Source organism: Pinus tabuliformis, chromosome Q, assembly GCF_031772625.1.
Source record: "Pinus tabuliformis cultivar Carrire ecotype Pingquan chromosome Q, CPIR1, whole genome shotgun sequence".
Taxonomy (NCBI): Eukaryota; Viridiplantae; Streptophyta; class Pinopsida; order Pinales; family Pinaceae; genus Pinus; species Pinus tabuliformis.
This window is the reverse complement of record NC_142296.1, coordinates 1,056,780,185-1,056,801,041: the sequence shown is the minus strand read 5'-3', so window position 1 is coordinate 1,056,801,041 and position 20,857 is coordinate 1,056,780,185. Positions and strand designations below refer to the sequence as shown.

The following is a 20,857-nucleotide window of genomic DNA, read 5'->3' as shown; positions in this document are numbered from 1 at the left end:
ATAATCCTCAAAAGATAAATAACCTATATCTATCTTCCTTAATTATTATTATTATTATTAGTTAGTCTCTTAACAATGTAAACTTTGAAACGAGAACTATAAACTCAAAACGGGAACTCTGGCCAAAAAACGCCAAAAAAACATCAAAAACAGTGCTAAAAACGAAAAGTGTGTATACTAGAACGATGGTTTTTTTTTTAGGGACAATTTTGAACATGTTTTAAAAATGGTAGTGAAAACGAAATTTTCGTGCAAAATACAGCTTGAAAACGAAAAAGTGATGATACTAGAACGATGATTTTTTTTAGGGTCAATTTTTTTTTTAGGGTAACTCCCCCCACCCGCAATCGGCCGGCCACCCGCCCCTTCCCCCCACTCCCCACCCTATCCGCCCCCTCCCCACACTCCTCTACCCTACCCGCCCCCTCCCTTTCACGCCCCTCCCCCACCGCTCCCCACCGTCCCCCAAACCCCCCCACCCATCCCCTTACGCCCCCCCACCTTACCCGGCCCTCACCCTACCCACCCTACCTGCCCACCCCCTCACGCCCCCTCGCCCTACCCAGTCCTCACCTTACCCGCCCACCCCCTCACGCCCTCCCCACGCACCCCCTCACGCCCTCCCCACCCTACACGCCCTACCCAGCCCTCGCCCTACCTGGCCTTCACCCTACTCGCCCTACCCGACCACCCCCTCACCCCCCCCCCCCACCCTACCTGTAAGGACCTGCAGTCCGTGCGACGGGCATGGCAACTCCACTGTGCAAAGGACGTGCGAAATGCGAAGTGAACGACCAAGAGACAAGTTTATATGATGTGGGGCAAGTTGAGAGGGCGGTCCCACGAATTGGGTGGGCCGACCCTCCTGTCACGCCCCTAGGGCGGCGGTAGTCTTTCAACCGCTCTTGGCGAGGTGCGGCACCATCGAACACTTTCTTTTCACCAATACTTATGTTCATGGACTATGCCTAACCACTTGTCCTACTTAGTTTGTGTTTCTCAACCAAGTAATTATTATGTTTCCTTTATACCAATGAAAACCCATACACATTCATTATCATTAGCAATTATACAAGAGAACACAATTGCACAGTATAAAGGGAGGGGCAACTCCCTGAACAATGCGTCTACCCGAATACAATATATTATACAATCTTTCAATGTTACAAAGCTTTACAAGTATACTTGGGAAACACCAAGTTTCATACTTAGCCAAATTTACAACCTTCCACACCTCCGTGTGCCAACCAAAGTTCCTTGCCCAAGTTGGGCGGGAGCGCCCTCACACGAGCTGCCAACCGCACTTCTCAACCGAATCTTGTGCACGATGGGCGGGCAACTCCACCAAGCCACCAAGACACCCTCGTCTCCTTCGCATAGCGGTCTCACCAAACTCCATCACGTTATGTTTGTGCGCCGGGCGACTTCACCAAGTCTCCACCCGTGCTCCTCGTCCGAACAACGGGCGCTCCTACCCATGCCCTCGCCTTTCCTTGCAAGCTCGTGCTACCATGTGGAGCTGCCCAAGGTTGGGCGCATTAGAATTGTGCCTTCCCTTCTTGCTGCGGCTCGCACTTCCCTTTCGCACTTCGCACTTATCGAAAGACTTGCTTGAATTGATGCTCCAAATGCCACCATCGCATGGTTTATTTGTATGGATGGAAGGGCGAGTCGAGCTGCCCAAGCCGACTTGTCCTCCATGTGTTTGAACGCCCCCTACTCATCGCAAATGCACCATTATGTATGTCGGCCTCCATTGTGTTTGTAGGTCGGCCCGTGGGTTGAGCCCACACTCCCCACGCCATATAAATAAGCCTCGCTCTCCTTCTTTATGCGCATTTACATATGTCCATCGCACATCAAGTCAAGAGCTCACACTTTTGTTCGTTCACCTTCGCTCATTCACCAACAAGCCAAGTCGCACATCGGGTGGGCGTGCCAAGAACCGCAGGTCTTTACATCCTCCACCTGAAATCGTTGTCATCGTCGACAACATCCCATCCTGGTAGCCATCCACCAAGATCAACATCAACAACCGTCTCATCCTTGGTCCATGATATCAACTCCTCCACATACTGCAAACATCCCTGCAACATATGTAGAACTCCCATCTCCATCATATGTCGTCCCATCCTGTGAACTGTCCTCCTTGCCTGCCTGATGCCAACATCTCTCCGTGCACTTCCGGACCCCATGTTTGAACTAGTTGGGTAGCTAATCCAACTGTCACGCTCAAGCCATGAGAGTGAACATCCTTATGCCTTCACCAGTCTATCTCGGATTCTGTCACATCCTGGACTCACCAAGAATCTCACCCATGCTCAGGTCCATGGAAACTCCATCCCATCTGCAACATGTCATGATGCTTGATGCTTGATGACTTTGCCTTGGTCAAACAAGATTAAAATTTCAATTTCAATTTCAGTAAAATACTTGTAGGCAGTTAACTGAGGTGACATGGCACTTGTCACTCAATTAACTTAGTTAATTCGAGTAGGAAACACTTGAGTTCAATTTAGTCTGATTGATTTCTAATTTCTAGCAATATATTTCAGTTAATTTGAATTATTATGAGTTTAACTAGTTCTAAATGTTAGAGAACTAGTGGATGGTCCAATAGTGGGGTGTGTACCTCAGTGATCAACTAGTTAACTCATAAATCAACCCAAAATAATTGGTCCATGTAGATAACTCAAGTTACCCAATTGATATTGGATTTCAAGGGAAATGTACTATCGATTGTAGACTATTCTGAAGTGTACAGGTGGTGCATGCAATTAGAGAAGGGTCTATAAGAATTGTGCAATACTCATGGAGAAATTTCCCTAATTAATAGGGGTTAATTCCTCAGGGAACAACACAAGGAAATAGGAGCTCAGAAAACATGAAATTTGGTTGAGTGTTGACCAGGGTCAATCTGTGAAGCAGTGATATAGACTATACTAGTGCAAAGGTTTCTTAGGCTTGAGCAGGCATTGCATTTCTTCTCTATTTTCTAATCAATGCAATACATATAGGAAGGGGTTTTGAGTAGTTTCTTTCCCCTAGATAATTCTCCATGTTTGTGTATTGATTCATGTCGCATGTTTATGATTTCCTTTCTCGATCATGAATTGCTTTTCACAAATGAGTAGAGTAGATTCAAGTTTTATGTTTTAGTAAATTACATGAGCAATTTTGAATCTGCATAGAATTTCGACAGTCCAATTAACGACGCCAATGTGTATAATATCATATGTGCACAACTATTTGTAAATAAAAATCTCCACAACAATGCACCATATTGTTTATGCAATGGGGCATTCGTATACTGGTTTAGCACTAGGGTGTATTGAGAGTATAACACCAAACTAGGCAAAATGAATTTTACGATTGACTTTTTTTTTTTAAATTTAACCATTTTTTGGTGCTATCGAGTAGTATATTTACTAGTGCATCATATTTACTTAGCGCACCACTATTTTTATTTATATAAAATAACTCTACCATGGTGCACCATATGATGTTATGCATTGATGTGTCTATTTATAGTAATGCACTGGTGCATTAGTGTATTATAGACACACCATTAAAAAACATCAGCTAAAACATTTTCTCGCCCAACTTCGTCAGTGATCTCTGCTAGAAATGGATTTTTGGGCTAGTTTTATAGGGGCTTCCACAAAAACCTTTGCTAGAGGGTAATTTTGTTGTAGTGAAGGTCGAGTGTGTCTTCATGAGGAGCACCAATTTTTTTTGTTAAGAAGAAGGATGACACACTTAGGTTGTGCATTGATTACTGACAACTAAACAAGGTGACCATAAAGAAGAAGTATCCATTATTGTGAATCGATGACTTATTTGACCAGTTAAGAGGAGCAACAATATTCTCTAAAATTGATCTGAGATCAGGATATCATCATGTGTGTATAGAATATGAAGATATCCATAAAACAACATTTAAAACAAGGTATGTGCATTATGAATTTGTGGTAGTGCCTTTTGGGCTTACCGATGCACCTACAACTTTTATGTGCCTTATGAACAATGTGTTGTGCCCTTATTTGGATAAGTTTGTCATAGTCTTTGTTGATGACACTTTGATCTATTAAAGTACCAAGTGGGACCATGAAGAGCATTTGGTCGCAGTACTATAATTTCTAAGAGAGCATAAGCTTTATGCAAAGCTTAGTAGGTGAAATTTCCTTCCTTCTTGGATTCATTATTTGGGACACATTGTCTCCAAGTAAAGAGTAGTAGTTGATCCTGAGAAGATCAAGGCTACCATGGAATGGCCAACACGTAAAAATGTGGCTGAAGTTAGGTCCTTCATGGGACTGACAGGTTAACACAAGAGATTTATTAAAAATTTGTCCAAGATTGGTTGTCCAATTAATGCTTTGCAAAAGAAAGGGAAGAGGTTTGAATGGATAGTTGATTGTGCTAAAAGCCTCAATCAACTTAACCAAATATTGACCAATGCACCAGTGTTAAGAATAGTAGATCCTGAAAAGGATTTCATTATTATTATGCACGGATTCCTGCAAGGAGGGACTTGGTGGAGCCTTGATTCATAATGGTCAAGTAGTATGCTATGAATCCTAAAAGTTGAATGAACATGAACATAATTGTGTAACCCGTGATTTGGAATTGGCTGCCATCATCCATGCGATGAAGATGTGGAGACAATATCTTCTTAGTAGAAAAACTTCACCCTAATGAATGATCATGGAGGATTGAAATATTTTTTTGATTAGCCTCAATTAAATGCAAGACAAGCTAGATGGCTAGCCACGCTCAACAAGTTCGATTTTGAAATCAAATATATAATAGAGTAGTTTATGCACTCAATGGGAGGGTGAAATTAAACCAATTAACAACATTAAGTTCCTATGGAACTAATCTTGAAGAGAAGATAAAAAACATTGGGAAACAAGACAAAAAGTATCACCAATTAAAGAGAGAAGCTACAACAAGGCTCTCAAGGAAATGACGATAAGGACTATTGCCATACATAAAAAGGACTGACTAAATTCAAATGCAGAATTTATGAACCAAATAACAATGATTTGAAGAGACTCATATTAGAAGAATTTCATGCCAAGTCATATTATGGTCACCCATATCACCAGAAGATGTTGACAACCATCAAGAAATTTTATTTCTAGCCTGGTTTAAAAAGAGAGGTGGCGGATTTTATCTCCAAATGCATAAAGTACCAACAAGTGAAGATCAATTGCAAACAACTAATTGAATTATAATAGACTATTCACATTCTAGAATGGAAGTGGCAAGTAATTTTGATGGACTTCTTTATAGGGTTACCAAGAACATATAGTCTATAGTCTATATCACTGCTTCACAGATTGACCCTGGTCAACACTCAACCAAATTTCATGTTTGCTGAGCTCCTATTTCCTTGTGTTGTTTCCTGAGGAATTAACCCCTATTAATTAGGGAAATTGCTCCATGAGTATTGCGCAATTCTTATAGACCCTTCTCTAATTGCATGCACCACCTGTACACTTCGGAATAGTCTACAATCGATAGTACGTTGCCCTTGAAATCCAATATCAATTGGGTAACTTGAGTTATCTACATGCACCAATTATTTTGGGTTGATTTATGAGTTAACTAGTTGATCACTGAGGTACACACCCCACTATTGGACCATCCACTAGTTCTCTAACATTTAGAACTAGTTAAACTCATAATAATTCAAATTAACTGAAATATATTGCTAGAAATTAGAAATCAATCATACTAAATTGAACTCAAGTGTTTCCTACTCGAATTAACTAAGTTAATTGAGTGACAAGTGCCATGTCACCTCAGTTAACTGCCTACAAGTATTTTACTGAAATTGAAATTGAAATTTTAATCTTGTTTGACCAAGGCAAAGTCAAAATAAGATTTTCTTGTTGCATTTTCAACACTCCCTCTCAACAAGAAAGGTATTATTTGATACCCTGATTCTGCCTCTATGGAACTCAAATTTTCCCTTTGACAAAGCCTTCGTCAAAATATCTGCATCTTGTTCCTCTGTAGGAATGTACTCAAACAACATGATCAACCTCTGCACACACTATCGTAGATGGTGATATCGGATGTCGATATGCTTAGATCAATCATGAAATACATGATTCTTAGAGAGTTGGATACAACTCTAATTATCACAGTAAATCACAGTAGGATCCATCATCTGACCAAATAACCCAACAATAATTTTTCTCATCCAGATTGCCTCACATGCTGCTTGAATTGCAACCATGTACTCTGCTTCTGCTGAGTTGAGTGCAACAGATATCTGCTTCCTACTATACCAAGAAACCACTGCTAACCTATTGACCCTACTGCCTACACCTACCTACAAGTCAGTGAGAATAGCCTTCAACCCCACAAGGTGTGGTTGGTGGAAGTGAACTCAGAGAATGGGCTCTCAAACTAATCCCAACTCTCTCCATTTGAGCTATCTCCTAGGTTAGCTAAGGGGGGTGGTCCCTAATGAAAAGTTAAGTTAAAAAGATGTGAGTTTATAGGAGAATTGTTAGAGTTAAATATATTATTTCTTTAAGATTTAGAAGCAAAAAACTGATATGAGCAATAGCCATAAATACACGAGATAAGCATGAAATACATAAATAACGAGTGCCTTCAAAGTATTCTTTATTTAAGAAATAAAATTTTATTTGCTTAAAACGAAGTGAAATGCTTTAAAATGGAAAGCCAAAGTAATCCTGAAAAGTGAAACAATAAATTGTTAGCACACAATATTATAAATGTTTTTAAGATGAATAAGTCTACAAATCAAAGCATGTAAACTATATTGCTCAAAATGATACAAAAAGAACTCAAATTTACGAAAAGCTTTTCGGTGTAAATCACATGATAATACATTTTTCGACGTGTTTCGAACCAGTGAGTGTGGTTCATCGTCAGGACAAGTTGAAGAATCAGATCATGGCTACATATTAAATAGGGAGAACAGACCTTCCAACGGCTAGGTTTGACTTAAAAACGACTATATTAGACTGGATCGGGCAAACGGCTATAATTGACCCAGAAACGGCTATATTTGACCATGGTTTTGTGGGCCATTTGAAGTGCTTGAAAGGATAGGGTTGGTGGCCTATAGGCTAGCTTTTTTTCCATCAATTAAAGTGAATGATGTTTTCCATGTTTCATTGCTTAAAATATATGTGTAGGATGCTAATGATGTAATTGATTGTTCTATGTTATAGGTACAACCAGAGGAAGAGTTCCAACCAGAACCTTTGTGCATCTTGGATCATAGGTAGCCCACACTCCAGAACCAAGTAATAGAGAAACTCAAAGTACAGTGGAGACACTTTGGGCCCGAGGAACCCACATGGGAAATAGTTGAACTGGTGCGGGAAACATATCCTTTCTTATTTGCGAAGTATAAGCAAATGTAAATACAATGTAAAGAGTCTTACAACGTTGTTTGTATAAATCCCCATAATGAGCAATGCTTGGTCTAAATCATGTTTTGTTGTATATGGTTATTGAACACTAAGGATGTTGCTCCCCCCCAAGGGGGATAGGACTGTGACATCCCCTGGTCAATATTTCTCTCATTGTAAATACTTGTAATTATTTAAATGGATGAGAGAGGGATACATATTCCAATGCTCGAGGAAAGAGATTTGTTGAGGGAATTGTTGTTTTAAACATCGGTTGGCCTTTCAGCCTTCTAAGGTTCAGACTAAGACTTTACCTCAGATATATTTGAACCTATTTGAGAATGACTTGAGATTTGTTGGTTCTCTCTCTAGGATCTTCGGTCCTTCTTCAGGAATCAATGGAGGCTTGGATTTACTTTGTCCAATAGACATGTAGCTTTATAACTTGTGGGGATAACTTCCTTAGATGACTATGGATTCCCATTAAGGATCTTGGTTTTTCTTCAAGACTTGACAAGGTTGCTCTTTTACCCCTCTGATACCATGTTGATTTTTCAAAAGGTCTTCTATCTTATAATTACTTCTAATGATATTTACTTCAAATTATTTCATATTCACATTACTCATTAATCAATTACACAAAATATATTCAACAATAGATAGTAGGATCATAAAGAGTCATCGAGACAAGAAACATAAGATATTTTACCATGGGAAAACCCACATGAGGAAAAAATCTAACAACCTTTTCCTTAGAGAAATTGTTCAAATAAACATGAGATACATCTAATATTTCAAGTCAAAATAGAAGTCAAACTGACCATTAATAGGCATAGGTCAAACCATGCCAATAAAAAGTAGCCTCATAAACTCATTCTAATGTACCTCAAAAATTTCAATGTTCCACAAAGAATTAGGTTTGCTTAAAATTTCCTTTTGCTCCAAAATTTGACCTCATACTAAAAATTTACCTTCCAAATATGATATTCTTTTATTCTTCTTAGAAGGTGATATGTCCATAAGCTCAGTCTCTTCATCTTCTTAAGTATGTCCAGAACTTGTCTTGTAGAGAGGAGCATTTGATGTATTACAAGAGAGATTTGATATGCCTTAGAAAGTCTTCTTTTGCTACTTTAGAGGAGTCCCATAAGTGAACAAAAGAGATCTGAATTTCTTTCCTTTTGGATGAAGATGAGTAGTGTATTTATAGTGGATAAGAGAACCCAAGGTTCACCTCTCTAGGGCCGAGGCGACTTGAAGTCGACCTTACTTTTGGAAGAAAGAATACATAGTTTGAAAATTCAAATTTCCCTCTTTTTGAAGTCGACATGAATAACATGTCTTGAATACATTATTACATTTATTTGGAGGGATAAAATAACAATTATGAATATTGACCATAGCTACAAAAATTCAACACCAAATACTATAAAAGATGGGAAGAAATGCTTATAGACTCAGTCTATCCCCATGCATGTGCATTTACCAGTGGTGAATGTAGAGAAACTAAAAATCTATGAGCCTTCCATTCTAGATTAGGAAGAAGAAGAGAAGTTCCTACCTTCTGTAGAGGATTTGGCACTTGATGCTCAAGCATAGTTGATAGAGGATACAATTTTGGAGAAAATGTCTAGAACTAGTAGATAGGGGCAATATCACCTTTGGAAAATTGTGATCAAGGAGGATATTGGTGGCTACCCGCCTATTCCACTTGGACCCCCAACACCATTTCCTTTCAGTTTCCTTAATTCTAGCACAACTTTCTATTTTTTGCAGTTTTTCCATTACTAAACTTCTGAAGTTGTTTCGAGGTCCTAAACGACGTTTTCTAGGAAAACAACGAGATTGGAAAAATGTCAGAATATGTTTCACACATTTTTTATTACCTCCTCATGGAGATCTTCGAAACAAGGTACTGTGATAGCCAAACGAAGATCGTATGCCAAAGTTATGACCCTGGGAAGTTAGGGGTCCAATTTACCCCAACGAGGCCCAAAGTTGTTGGCATTTCATCTCCTAGGGTTAAGGTTTCACACTTCTTTTTTATGGTAAAAAGGCCTCTGAGACTCATTGTAACACGGTTCAGAAGGCATGTAGCCATCGCATCTCTTCTCAAAGATAAACTACCATCGTCCAAGCTAGTTTGTTCTATTCTGCATGTAAATAATTTTCAGTACTTATTATTAATTAATTAAATTTATGTTCTTTCGTTGTATCTCTAAGTTCTGTTTAAATGTGTATTTCATTTTGTTCATTCATGAATTCAGATCAAATTGATTTGAAAGGACAGCTTCCAGGCAAGGCTAAATGGTGCTCCCGAGAGAAGGGGGAGGAAAAATGTCTTGCCCTTATTTAATAAAATCTTTTAGGGACAAAAAGCCTCCCAAAATGGGAGCTATCATCTGAATTGAATCATTATGTATTTTTTCATCCATCTCAATTCTATTGGAGTGGAAAAATGGAGGAATAAGCTCACAAAACCATTATTATTGGCAATACTGAGTTTCGAAAATTGAGGTCTGAAACCTTCCAGGGGCAATTTGAGGCATCATGGTGACATTTTTTGGGGGTAAAACTTTTCAGCGTAAGTGCCACACCTTTTTATGTTATTCTACACATAGATACCTTTCCAACGACAAAAGAATCACTTGAATCAGAGTTTGTATGCAAAATTTATGCCACTTGAAATTTGACCTTCTTATTTGGACCACCATAATTCAAGAGTATGTCGCATTAGCGCCCATTGCTCATGGAAAGGGAGCTAGCCGCTTAATCATGATGATCATGACTCTAGAAGAGTCCATATTGTAACTCTAGCTAAGAGTTGAGGGAGTCAAACTTAACCATTAGTACGCTATCAGGTTGTGTTATAACCGAGCCACTGGGAGGAAAAGGGGTTCCATTATATTCGAGTGCATTTTGTTTCATAGATGAGCAAAGTAGCCAAGAGGGAAAGGGAGTGAGCAAACAGAGAGGATTTGTGCGCTATAGAAACACATAGGCCGCAAGCCTCACTACTTTGTACTTGCATCCCTTTTTCATTCAGAGAAAAAGACTCTAGCAACCTCATCTTCCAAGATATACCTTATGTCACCTTATAGTTTGTGAGTTTTTATTTTGTTGTTCCCTATTTTTTACATAATTATAATTTGCATGCATATACAATAAACAATATATTACAAATCCAAAAAGGTAAGGAGAAATAAAGCCTCATAAGATAGATTTTGGATTTTATGTATAATTTTATCAAATTTATTGATGAACTATCTAATAAAATATCTTTACAAATGTAATGACCCCGTAAAACTAGTAATTATGAAAGTTACCATGGTAAGAAATTAGTGTGAACTACTAATTACTTTTTGTTAAAAGATATTATTATTTTTATTTATAAATGGAAGATATTTTGTGTAAATGCTGGCAGTCTCCTAAGGGAGGATTTGGAAAAAGAAACAGTTATAGAAACTGAAAAGAAAACTAACCCTCAGCCAGGAAAAGTCCTGGGAGGAAAAGTCCCTGGTCTGTGGTGACAGAGAGGGAGAGGAAAATCTGTGAGAAAGAAAGGAAAAGAAAGAAAGAGAGGGTTAAGTCTGGTGAGGACCAGATAACCCTAGCACAACTGTGCAAGTGTCTTGTTGAGGACTGCAGGCCTGCAAGACAGCTCGGGGGGAGAATCCAAGGTATCACTGGATCTCATGGTTGGGTGGATAAGAGCAAGCCTACAAGTTGCAGGTGAAATTCTGGAGCATTGAAATTCATGTGTCTGACAAAACAGGTATGGGTTGTTACCAGACTTAGCTTTCTATATTTTGTATACTGGTATAAAAAAGAAAGTACAGCGAAGCTTCAGTTTTCTGAGTGATAGTTAACTACTTAGTTAATGGAAGTATTGCATACAGCTCTATGAGTCTATATTGCGGTCTGTTTAAACTCATCGATGGTGAACTAAATGTTATATCAATCCATGATAACTATGATACAAATGTAGGTTAGCTGAATGAAAGCTGTAAACAGTGCATAAGCTACAGGCCGAGTCAATAGGTGACAACTGTAGAACAATGCATAAACTACCGACAGTTAACATATAATAACTGTGAGTACAATACATAAGCTACAGACCGAGTTGATATCTGGAAGCTGTAAGATTACATACAATCTACAGATAGAGCCGATAAGAGAACGCTGTAGCAGTTAATGCATAAATCATAAGAATCGAAAACACATTAGCTGTGAGAAAACCCAAGATATAACTGACTGCATGAATCGCTACATGACTATCTGTAGTCGTATGAGAAACCTTATAAAGTTCTTAACAGCATAATAGTAAAACACAGCGATAATGCATGAATGGTTCGATGGGGAAAAACCATCATGCGAACTATAACTATAGGAACGGAAACAGCATATATATTAAATAACTGTGTAATCACGAAACCACAGAAGACATTGTGTGCCTCATGCTATACGGAAATCCGTTCTCAGAGATAACTCATCGAAACCCAGTACTTAGGGTCTCATTCTACAATATATGCAACCTCAGTTAGATGAATATAAACATTTATGTCTGTAATGAAACATATTAACAACCTGAGAGGCGCTCTATAAGCCCAGAACACTGTGACAGCGGTCACTTAACCTCCGTCTCAGGTACGAGAGGTTGTGTGAGCAGAGGGTTTCAATGCCACAAACCCTTGTGAGTATTATCAAACCCTCGAGGGGGTTAAGCCAGTATATTAAAAGACAAACGGCCGTAACTTAATAAATAAAAACCCCATAACAAATCTGAAGAGTGGAATCACATAAAACACAGACAAACGATTGCTCGATATAACCAAGATAAATGCAAATACGCTTTGTGCGTTCAAAGAAGTAACTCATTTCTATATATATATATTCAATGTCATGAAAAAGAGAACCCCGCAGGGTATGGCACTAGACAATTCATAAGATAACCAGAGAACCGAGGGTAAATCCTGGTCTCGGCAAATATGCATTACATCCGACAAAACTCATTGCGAGTTTATAACAACAGAAGAGTTAAATAACAGTCTTGACTTAAACCAAGTTCCGGCAAGGGTTGCCGTGAGTTTCCAAAGTAAGATTTACAAACTGAATGAAAAACAAAATACATATATATCAATATTGCATAACCAGATTAGGCACGGCTCCGGCACGAGGAGGCCTACCGCTTATCCTAACCCGGTTTGACCAAAGAGGGTAAACCTGAGACAACAGGTGAAAGTTGTCAGGAGGAAACCCCAGGTCGAAGGATCGAATCCGCATATAAATCCTTAAGATTTCAAATACATTGTGGATCTACAAACCCATGTAAGGGAAATACCTGGTATGTTCCGGATTCCTGGAATACCTGTCGCGGAATGGAGACCAAGGAGCCGGTGCCTGCACAATCCAAAACTTGAGGTTAGATTAATATAACCAGAACAATAACCTGTGACAACGATACTATCAAAGAAAATGAGCCATGTGTAATAGCTGAGACTCGGCGGATATTACCTGGGTTGACTGAAATGAGCCGGCACTAAGAGCAGAAAGGATCCGTGGAGCAGAAGTGAGCACCACCAACTGAACAGGTGCAAATGAACCCGAGTCTTGCGGCCCGAGATTTTTATAAACCCACTAAACCCTGAATTCATTGTGAGCCCTTAGATCAGCTCGGAAGATCCTCACCGTTCGTTCGGATGGGAGTTGGCGCGCATCAACAGCGTTCCCTCCAAAGTTTCACATGGGTCGAGTACGATGCCAGCCACCTGGCCAAGGTAGCTGAGCCATTAATGTTCCCTCACACCTGGCGCTTGGGTGGATGTATGGTACCATTGAACATGACAGACAAGCCATACAACGATAACGTAATGCCATGTGTATAAATATCAAGGGAGTTATGAATTGTCAAAGAATTAACATACGTATATAACCCAGTTAAACTGCTTCTGCTTGGCTAAGAGCTCGTCTTCCTCGGACGTAAGGAAACAGGTTAACGGCCCAAGACCCAGAGGCATCTGGCAGGAGTGAAAGCCTGCTCCCTTACGGACCACCAGCGGGTTATTACAGGTGGCGTGGTTTTCCTTGATAACGGTGATGAGTCAAACCGACATTCGCGGATAGCAGCCAGAGATGGCTGTCCTCACTGTTGGTTTGGCACCTGAGTTTGATAGGTTTTGCCACCTTCGGAAAAAAAAAAAAAAAAAAAAAAAAAAAAAAAAAAAAAAAAAAAAAAAAACCCAGTTACATGTCGGTAATCAAGAATTAATTAATTACTTGGTATTATTAAGGTTGATATGCATGTATATAAAGGGTTAGCATTATAAGTAAAAAAAAAATTGTGGTATATTCCCATGGGGACGTGACAACAAATCACTTAACCAATCTTAAATCCTATAATTCATTGTCTCACTCAATAAAAATGTTGTCCTCTTTTGTATCTCTACTAATTTAATGCTTCGTTCTTTAAATAATAATTATTATTACTCATTATTCCCCTTGTCACTATAAAAAAAACGAAAAGAAAAATGCTTCCACTTTTTCCCTTTTCCCAAAGTTTATTACTATTATTTTATATTTGGGTTTAATTCTTAGTTAGATCTCACGTAAACATGTAAATGTAAAACCGTAAATGTAAACATTTAAGATGTAATGTTTAACATTTAACATTAGGTGAGAACATGTAATGTTTAACATTTAACATTAGTTAGATCTCACGTAAACATGTAAACGTAAACGTAGCTGTAAATGTAAACGTAAACATTTAAATTGGAGCTATGGTATGGTAAATAAAACCTCTTTTTATACTTACTCCAAAGGTATAGTAAATAAATAAAAATATAAATAAACTAGAGGTATGGTAATAAATAAAACCTCTCTTTTATATTTACTCCATAAACCTCTAATTATTTATGAATACCCAAAAAAGGGGTTTTATTTAGGTGAAGTTTATGGGCCAAATACCATATTTATAAAAGGTGTATGGTAAATTAATAAAAATATAAATAAATGAGAGATATGGTAAATAAATAAAACATTTTTTTTATATTTACTCCAGAATTCACTTTATATTTACCAACACTCAAAAAAGGGGTTTTATTTAGGTGAAACCTATGGGCCAAATTATTATTAATATCATGCAAAAAAAATATTAACCTTAGTATTAATATTAATAAGAATAAAGATAGCACATGGTATTGACCTATGGTATTGAGAACCAATGGTATTGACCCATGGTATTCAAGTGGAATGTAGCCTATTTAAAGGGGAGAATTAAGCAGTATAGATCCATGTTTACTCTGGATCTACTAAGGGCCGAGAGGGATCAAATATCTTGATATGCCAACTAGCATAGAGTGAAAAAGATTTGATCTTCAAATATCTTGATATGCCAACTAGCATAGAGTGAAAAAAGATTTGATCTCTCTCCGCGTAGATCCAGAGTAAAGATGGATCTATTAGGTTTACTTAATCGAGTTATTGAAATCACAAGCTTGATGGGTAAGCTGTCACGATCTCTTTAACTAAATTGCATAATTATAAAAAAAAATTAAGGGTGAAGGTCTTTTCATTAACCTTCCCACCCTAAACAAACGAGTTTAACTATCATTACAGGACCCGCCAACCTGTACCCATCTCATTAAATATTAATTTTATGTTAGGCCGGTTCTGCAATTACGTATGCTGTTACATATATATTAACATGAACCTTAGGTAATAACATACCCGTGCACGTGGTTCACTGTCATGTCACAGTTTAATAACAGTGTTTAATGCTTTGGAAACCTATCTGTCATATTTGGCTCGTTCAATATGCTAGGTTACAGGTGGAGATTGTATCAGCGCCCAACTCACCCTTTCCGTGGCCAGATGGCTCCACTCCACGTGAAGTCATGTGCCTTGCGGAGAGTTGGCCCACACGGGAATTCGCGCCAGGATCTCCCGCCTACACCAACGGTGGAGATCTATGCACCTTCATCGAACGGTTCTGATGTGTTTAGGGTTTGGCAATTGATATTTATCCACCGGTTTCATCGGACAGAGCTCATTTGCAGTCCACCACTACAGCCGAGCCCTTCCACACTCCGACGGACCACTCTGCAACAGCTCCGGTTCATGGTTCTGGTATCGATTCCTCTGCTACCCATCTGGTATTCCCTTTGCCGTCGGCTCTATAGCTATGCTTTCGTTATACTTAACCCTCTGCATACTCTCACTGTGTCCGGTTGTTTACCATGCAGGTCATGCACACATCGGTTTGTCAGCGTGCAGGAGGATTCGGGTTAGCGAAGTTTACAGGTATGTTCACCCGCTCACTAATTTCATTTTAACAAATGGTTTATGGTGATATTGTTTGTTGACCGTAGCTGAGACATGGCTCGTTTTCCTGCTTAATGTCTCAGGTCGGGTTCCATGTTCCAAACCCCTGAGCACTTAACAGACGGCCTCTACATGCCGGTCTGCCCTGTTGAACCCTTAGGGTTATGGCTTGCACGCCCCACTACCTATATTTCTGAGTAGGGTATTAGCTAGGGTCTCAGGGTTTTAATGTTCTGTATACTTTGAGGCTCTTCCGAGCTATTTCAGTTATGTAAAGCTTTGTTACTTTGTAAGAACGGATACCTGATGCTATATTACTTTTATAGTAGCAGATATATGAAGCTATGTTGCTTGTAATGGTAGTGTCTGGTGCGGTTTACCGCTGTCTCCTTCGTCTAGACTTATCACGGCTACAGTAATGTTTTGCACAGCTGTCTTAATGAATACTTGTGTTTCTATTCACAGAACTATCCATAATCACTAATGGTTTTGCCATTCTTGCAATGTCGGTTCATATGGAAGTCTTATTTCAATATATTGATGTTGGTTACTCATCTGTTGCTCAAGGAAGTCATAGCTTTAAGGGTTTACTGCAATATGCGTTTATGTTTTAGATATTGAAGTTTCCCCATACATTGAGTTCTTGTAAGTCTATTCCTTATATATATATGGTTAAGCGACTCGAGGTTAGTCCTGCATCCGTTACATGGGTGCAGAGACTGCCTCTGCGCGTACAGATGCTTACAGTGGCTCTAACTGCCGGTTTATTACATGGATAACCATCGTTTATGTTTCGTTTTGCTGCCCTTAGCTTGACATTATATTCTGACTTCCTGTACATTAGGTTAGTTTTTATTGTTTCTGCTCCAGGTAATTGTCAACCCGTCACTGGGTCTGACATTCTCGTTTGATGAGCAGCACTGTTATTACCGTGCATTACTTCTTTTACAGCATTACTTCATAATAATCATAATAATGTTATCTCTATGCAGTTCTCTTTACGGCACTGTTTCATTAATGTTATCTCTTATACAGTTTTCTTTACGGTACTGTTCCATAATAATGCTACCTCTGTACAGTGTGAGTTTACATAATATTTCTTGCTCAAATGACTTTTAATCACGCATATCGTTGATGTATACAGCATTCGGTTACACTTCTTGTTTAACTTATACAGTGATAAACTAATAAATGATTCTGTACAGTTTAATTCGCGTGCTATACAATATCTCATATACTGTTACTGTTACATGCAAAGCCGGATTCTGTGCTAGTGGACTGTGTTATTTAATCCGGTTCCTAATCAGCCTTACCAAACAATTAACTTAGTGTCTTCATTCTTAAGGGTATAGTTTACCCTTATTCTCGGGTTCCCCTCTTAGTTATTTGTCACAGTCTTCCATAAGGGTTTTGTTTACCCTTACTTCAAGTTTTCACTCACAGTTGTTCTAACACAGGCGTCCATTCCGTTTTAATGGCTTACTATTGGACTCTGCGGAGCGTATAGTAACCATGCAGCTTTTAAACATTAATACAGATACAGGGGTGACCACACCTTGTTCATTAACGATGTCTTAGAACTGTATGCATTACCTGGTTACCATAACAACTACAGGAAATAATACAAGTTCAGTTTTGTGTCCTATCTGTACATTTCAATACCTGTTCTTTATTCAATAATGGATCAGAGAAGGCGTACCTGGTTATTCCCGCTACTGAAGCCCTTACTTTCAGAGATCACCTGCAATGTCTTTGCTCTTATCCTCCCAACCTTGAGATCCACTTCGTTGGATTCTCCCCCCGAGCCGTCTTGCAGGCCTGCAGCCCTCAACAAGACTATTGCACCTCTGTGCTAGGTTATCTGGTCATCACCAGACTTAACCTCTTTCCTTCATTCTGCTCTCTTGGAATTCTTCTCTCTGCTTGTTCCTCAACAACCCAGAGACTTTTCCCTCCCAGGACTTTTCCTTGGGTGAGAAGCAGTTGCATCAGTTTTATAACTGATTCACTAAAAATAGAAATCCTCCTTCAGGAGGCTGCCAGCATTTTCAAGAACATATCCATGTAAAAAAAATAATTCAATAATTAACTTTCTTTATTAATAATGTCATTCAAAGCCATGAGTAACCACTCAACACTTTTTACCACAGTAATTATCCAGATTTACAAGTTACCGGGGTCATTACATCTTCCCCCCCTAAGATTGGACATCGTCCTGATGTCTACTCTCATTAAATAAATGTGGATAAGTTTTTCTAATGAGTTCCTCGTCTTCCCATGTAGCCTCCTCAGGCCCATAGTGCTGCCACAGCGCTCTAACTTGGGTAATAACCCGTTTCCGCAGCCGCACTTCTCTCCGGTCGAGAATGCTCTGTGGTTCGACCAGGACCTCGCCTTCCGGTTCGACCTGCAAACCACCAATACCTTTAATCAGTTTCTTACAAAATATAGCTGCTTAATCAAACAACCAGATTAATTCTTACCTGCACATCTTGCCATCGAATGACATGTTTAGAATCATATACATATTTCTTTAGGACAGACACGTGGAACACATTATGAATCCTAATGTGACTTGGCATGGCAAGTTGGTAGGCCACTGGCCCCACTCTAGTCAAAATCTGGAAAGGTCCAAAGTATCGCAGAGCTAGCTTGGCGCACCCACTCCACTGCAGAGTGCTCCTCCTAGCTTGAATCCTCACAAACACATGGTCACCAACCTTAAACTCTGTGAATCTTCTTTTTCTGTCCGCAAAACTTTTTTGCCGGTCTTGTGCAGCCTTCAAATTAGCAGGCACTCTTTTCACCATATCCTCCATTTCTTTAAGCATTTCTGGTCCCAACCTCAACTTGTCCTCAGGTCCACCCCAACTTGAGGGTGTGCGACATTTTCGTCCATACAGGACCTCAAAGGGACTTAGCTGAGTCGAAGTGTGATATCCATTATTATACGCAAATTCGACCAGATGTAAATACTCTTCCCATTGACATGGTTTCAGCATTACATACGCTCTCAACATATCTTCCAGCACTTGATTCACTCGCTCAGTTGACCATCGGTTTGCGGGTGATAAGCTGTGCTAAAGTTCAGCTGAGTACCCAACTCGGCAAACAATGTCCTCCAAAAAGTAGAGGTGAATTTCACATCGCGGTCTGATATAATTACCTTTGGTAATCCATGCAATCGGAACACATTTTGCATGAAGAGATGGGCAATCTGCACCGCCTTGTAAGTGGACTGCACAGGAATAAAGTGCGCTGCTTTACTTAACTTATCAACCACTACCATGATAGAGTCGTTGCCCTTCTTTGTTCGAGGTAACCCTGTTATGAAATCCATGGAAATGGTTTCCCATTTCCACTCCGGAATAGGCAAAGGCTGTAGCAGTCCAGCGGGATGCTGATGTTCTGCCTTTATTTGCTGGCATTCCAAACATCGTGCCAAGTACTCAACCACTTGTTTCTTCATTCCTGGCCAATAGTATTCTTTTTTAAGCGCAGTGATCATCTTTTGGTACCCCGGATGTCCAGTGTAGTGGCTGATATGAAACTCATCCAGAATCAGCCTTCTAAGGTCATTTGCATCAGGTACATACATTTTCTTATTAAAACACAGCATTCCAGCACTATTTAGTGTGTATCCTTGCTGTAATTTTTCCTTATCAGATTGCTGTACTTGCTGTTTTAAGTGCTGGTATTCAGAATCAAGACTAGCTGCTGTTTTTATTTGCTCAATTAGTGAATTCTGCCATTTGCTGACTGAAAGTTCACATAAACAATGAACCTTCCGACTTAATGCATCCGCCACTCGGTTTTCCTTGCCCTTTAAATGCTTTATGTCGAAATCAAACCCACTTAGGAAATCTGCCCAACGACCTTGTCTTGCATTCAAGGTAGGTTGGCTAAAATAATGTGTCAAACTGTGATGATCTGTTAACAGCAGGAATTTCTTCCCTAGGAGGTAGTGCCGCCACATTTTCAGCGCATGAATAACAGCTGTTAACTCCAGATCGTAAGCAGAGTATCTCTGCTCATGCTCCTTCAGCTTTCTTGATTCATATGCTATTACCTTTCCTTCCTGCATTAATACTCCTCCCACACCCTCCTTGCTTGCATCGGTGCATACCACATAATCCTTATTAGGATCAGCTATACTCAAAATGGGTGTAGTGGTAAGTAAGTGCTTCAGACGGTCAAAACTCTGCTGACATTCTGATGTCCACTTAAATACTTTCCCCTTTTTCTGTAGAGAGGTAATAGGATAGGCTATCCTAGAGAAACATTCCACAAACCTCCGGTAATAGCCAGCTAATCCCATAAAGGATCTGATATCAGCAACATCCTTGGGTATGGGCCATTCCATAATGGTTTTTATCTTCTCCGGGTCTACAGCAATTCCATCTTTAGTAATCACGTGTCCCAAGTACTGAATCTCCTCCTTGAAGAAATCGCATTTGCTAAACTTAGCGTATAGCTGATGTTCTCGAAGGGTCTGCAACACCAACCTAAGGTGCTCTTCGTGTTCCTGCTGGGAGCGAGAGTATATCAGAATATCGTCAATAAATATCAGCACAAATTTGTCCAAAAACCAATGAAACAAGCTGTTCATCATGCACATGAAGGTGGCAGGTGCATTAGTCAAACCAAACGGTAGCACTACAAATTCGTAGTGTCCATAGCGTGTCCTGAAAGCAGTTTTGGCAATGTCCTCATCTTTAATCCTGATCTGATGATAACCAGATCGCAGGTCAATCTTGGAAAACACTTTTGCCCCTTTTACTTGATCAAAGAGTTCATCTATCCTGGGTAAGGGATACTTGTTTTTGACTGTGAGCTTATTCAGCTGCCGATAGTCTATGCACATGCGAAGGGTCCCATCCTTCTTCTTCACAAATAATACCGGAGCTCCCCAAGGTGATACACTGGGACGTATGTACTGTTTATCCAACAGCTCTTGGAGCTGCATTTTCAACTCTGTTAACTCTGGTATGCTCATTCGGTATGGTGCCCACGATACTGGTGCTGCCCCCGGTACTAGCTCTATAGTGAAGTCTATGTCCCTCTTTGGAGGCAACCTCGGTACCTCTTCAGGACGTATGTACTGTTTATCCAACAGCTCTTGGAGCTGCATTTTC

General features: G+C 39.6%; 1 protein-coding gene and 1 long non-coding RNA gene across 3 annotated transcripts; one reads left to right on the top strand and one right to left on the bottom strand.

The window, feature by feature from the left end:
- Window positions 1-12,347: 12,347 nt before the first annotated feature.
- Window positions 12,348-13,038, bottom strand: LOC149223149 (uncharacterized). The gene is made up of 3 exons (XR_016248948.1): window positions 12,918-13,038; window positions 12,745-12,803; window positions 12,348-12,626 (listed from the first exon to the last, which is right to left on the bottom strand). It is a non-coding gene; the product is annotated as an uncharacterized LOC149223149 (long non-coding RNA).
- A 2,172-nt stretch (window positions 13,039-15,210) lies between these two features.
- LOC149223148 (uncharacterized) lies at window positions 15,211-16,211 on the top strand. Of its 2 annotated transcripts, none has more exons than XM_089383234.1 (3): window positions 15,211-15,527; window positions 15,644-15,701; window positions 15,806-16,211. In XM_089383234.1, exons 1-3 carry the CDS (start codon window positions 15,216-15,218, stop codon window positions 15,838-15,840), a joined length of 405 nt encoding a protein of 134 aa, XP_089239360.1. In that variant the 5' UTR covers window positions 15,211-15,215; the 3' UTR covers window positions 15,841-16,211. The 2 variants fall into 2 exon arrangements, with proteins under 2 accessions (XP_089239360.1, XP_089239361.1); XM_089383235.1 differs by having other exon boundaries at window positions 15,212-15,553.
- Window positions 16,212-20,857: the final 4,646 nt, after the last annotated feature.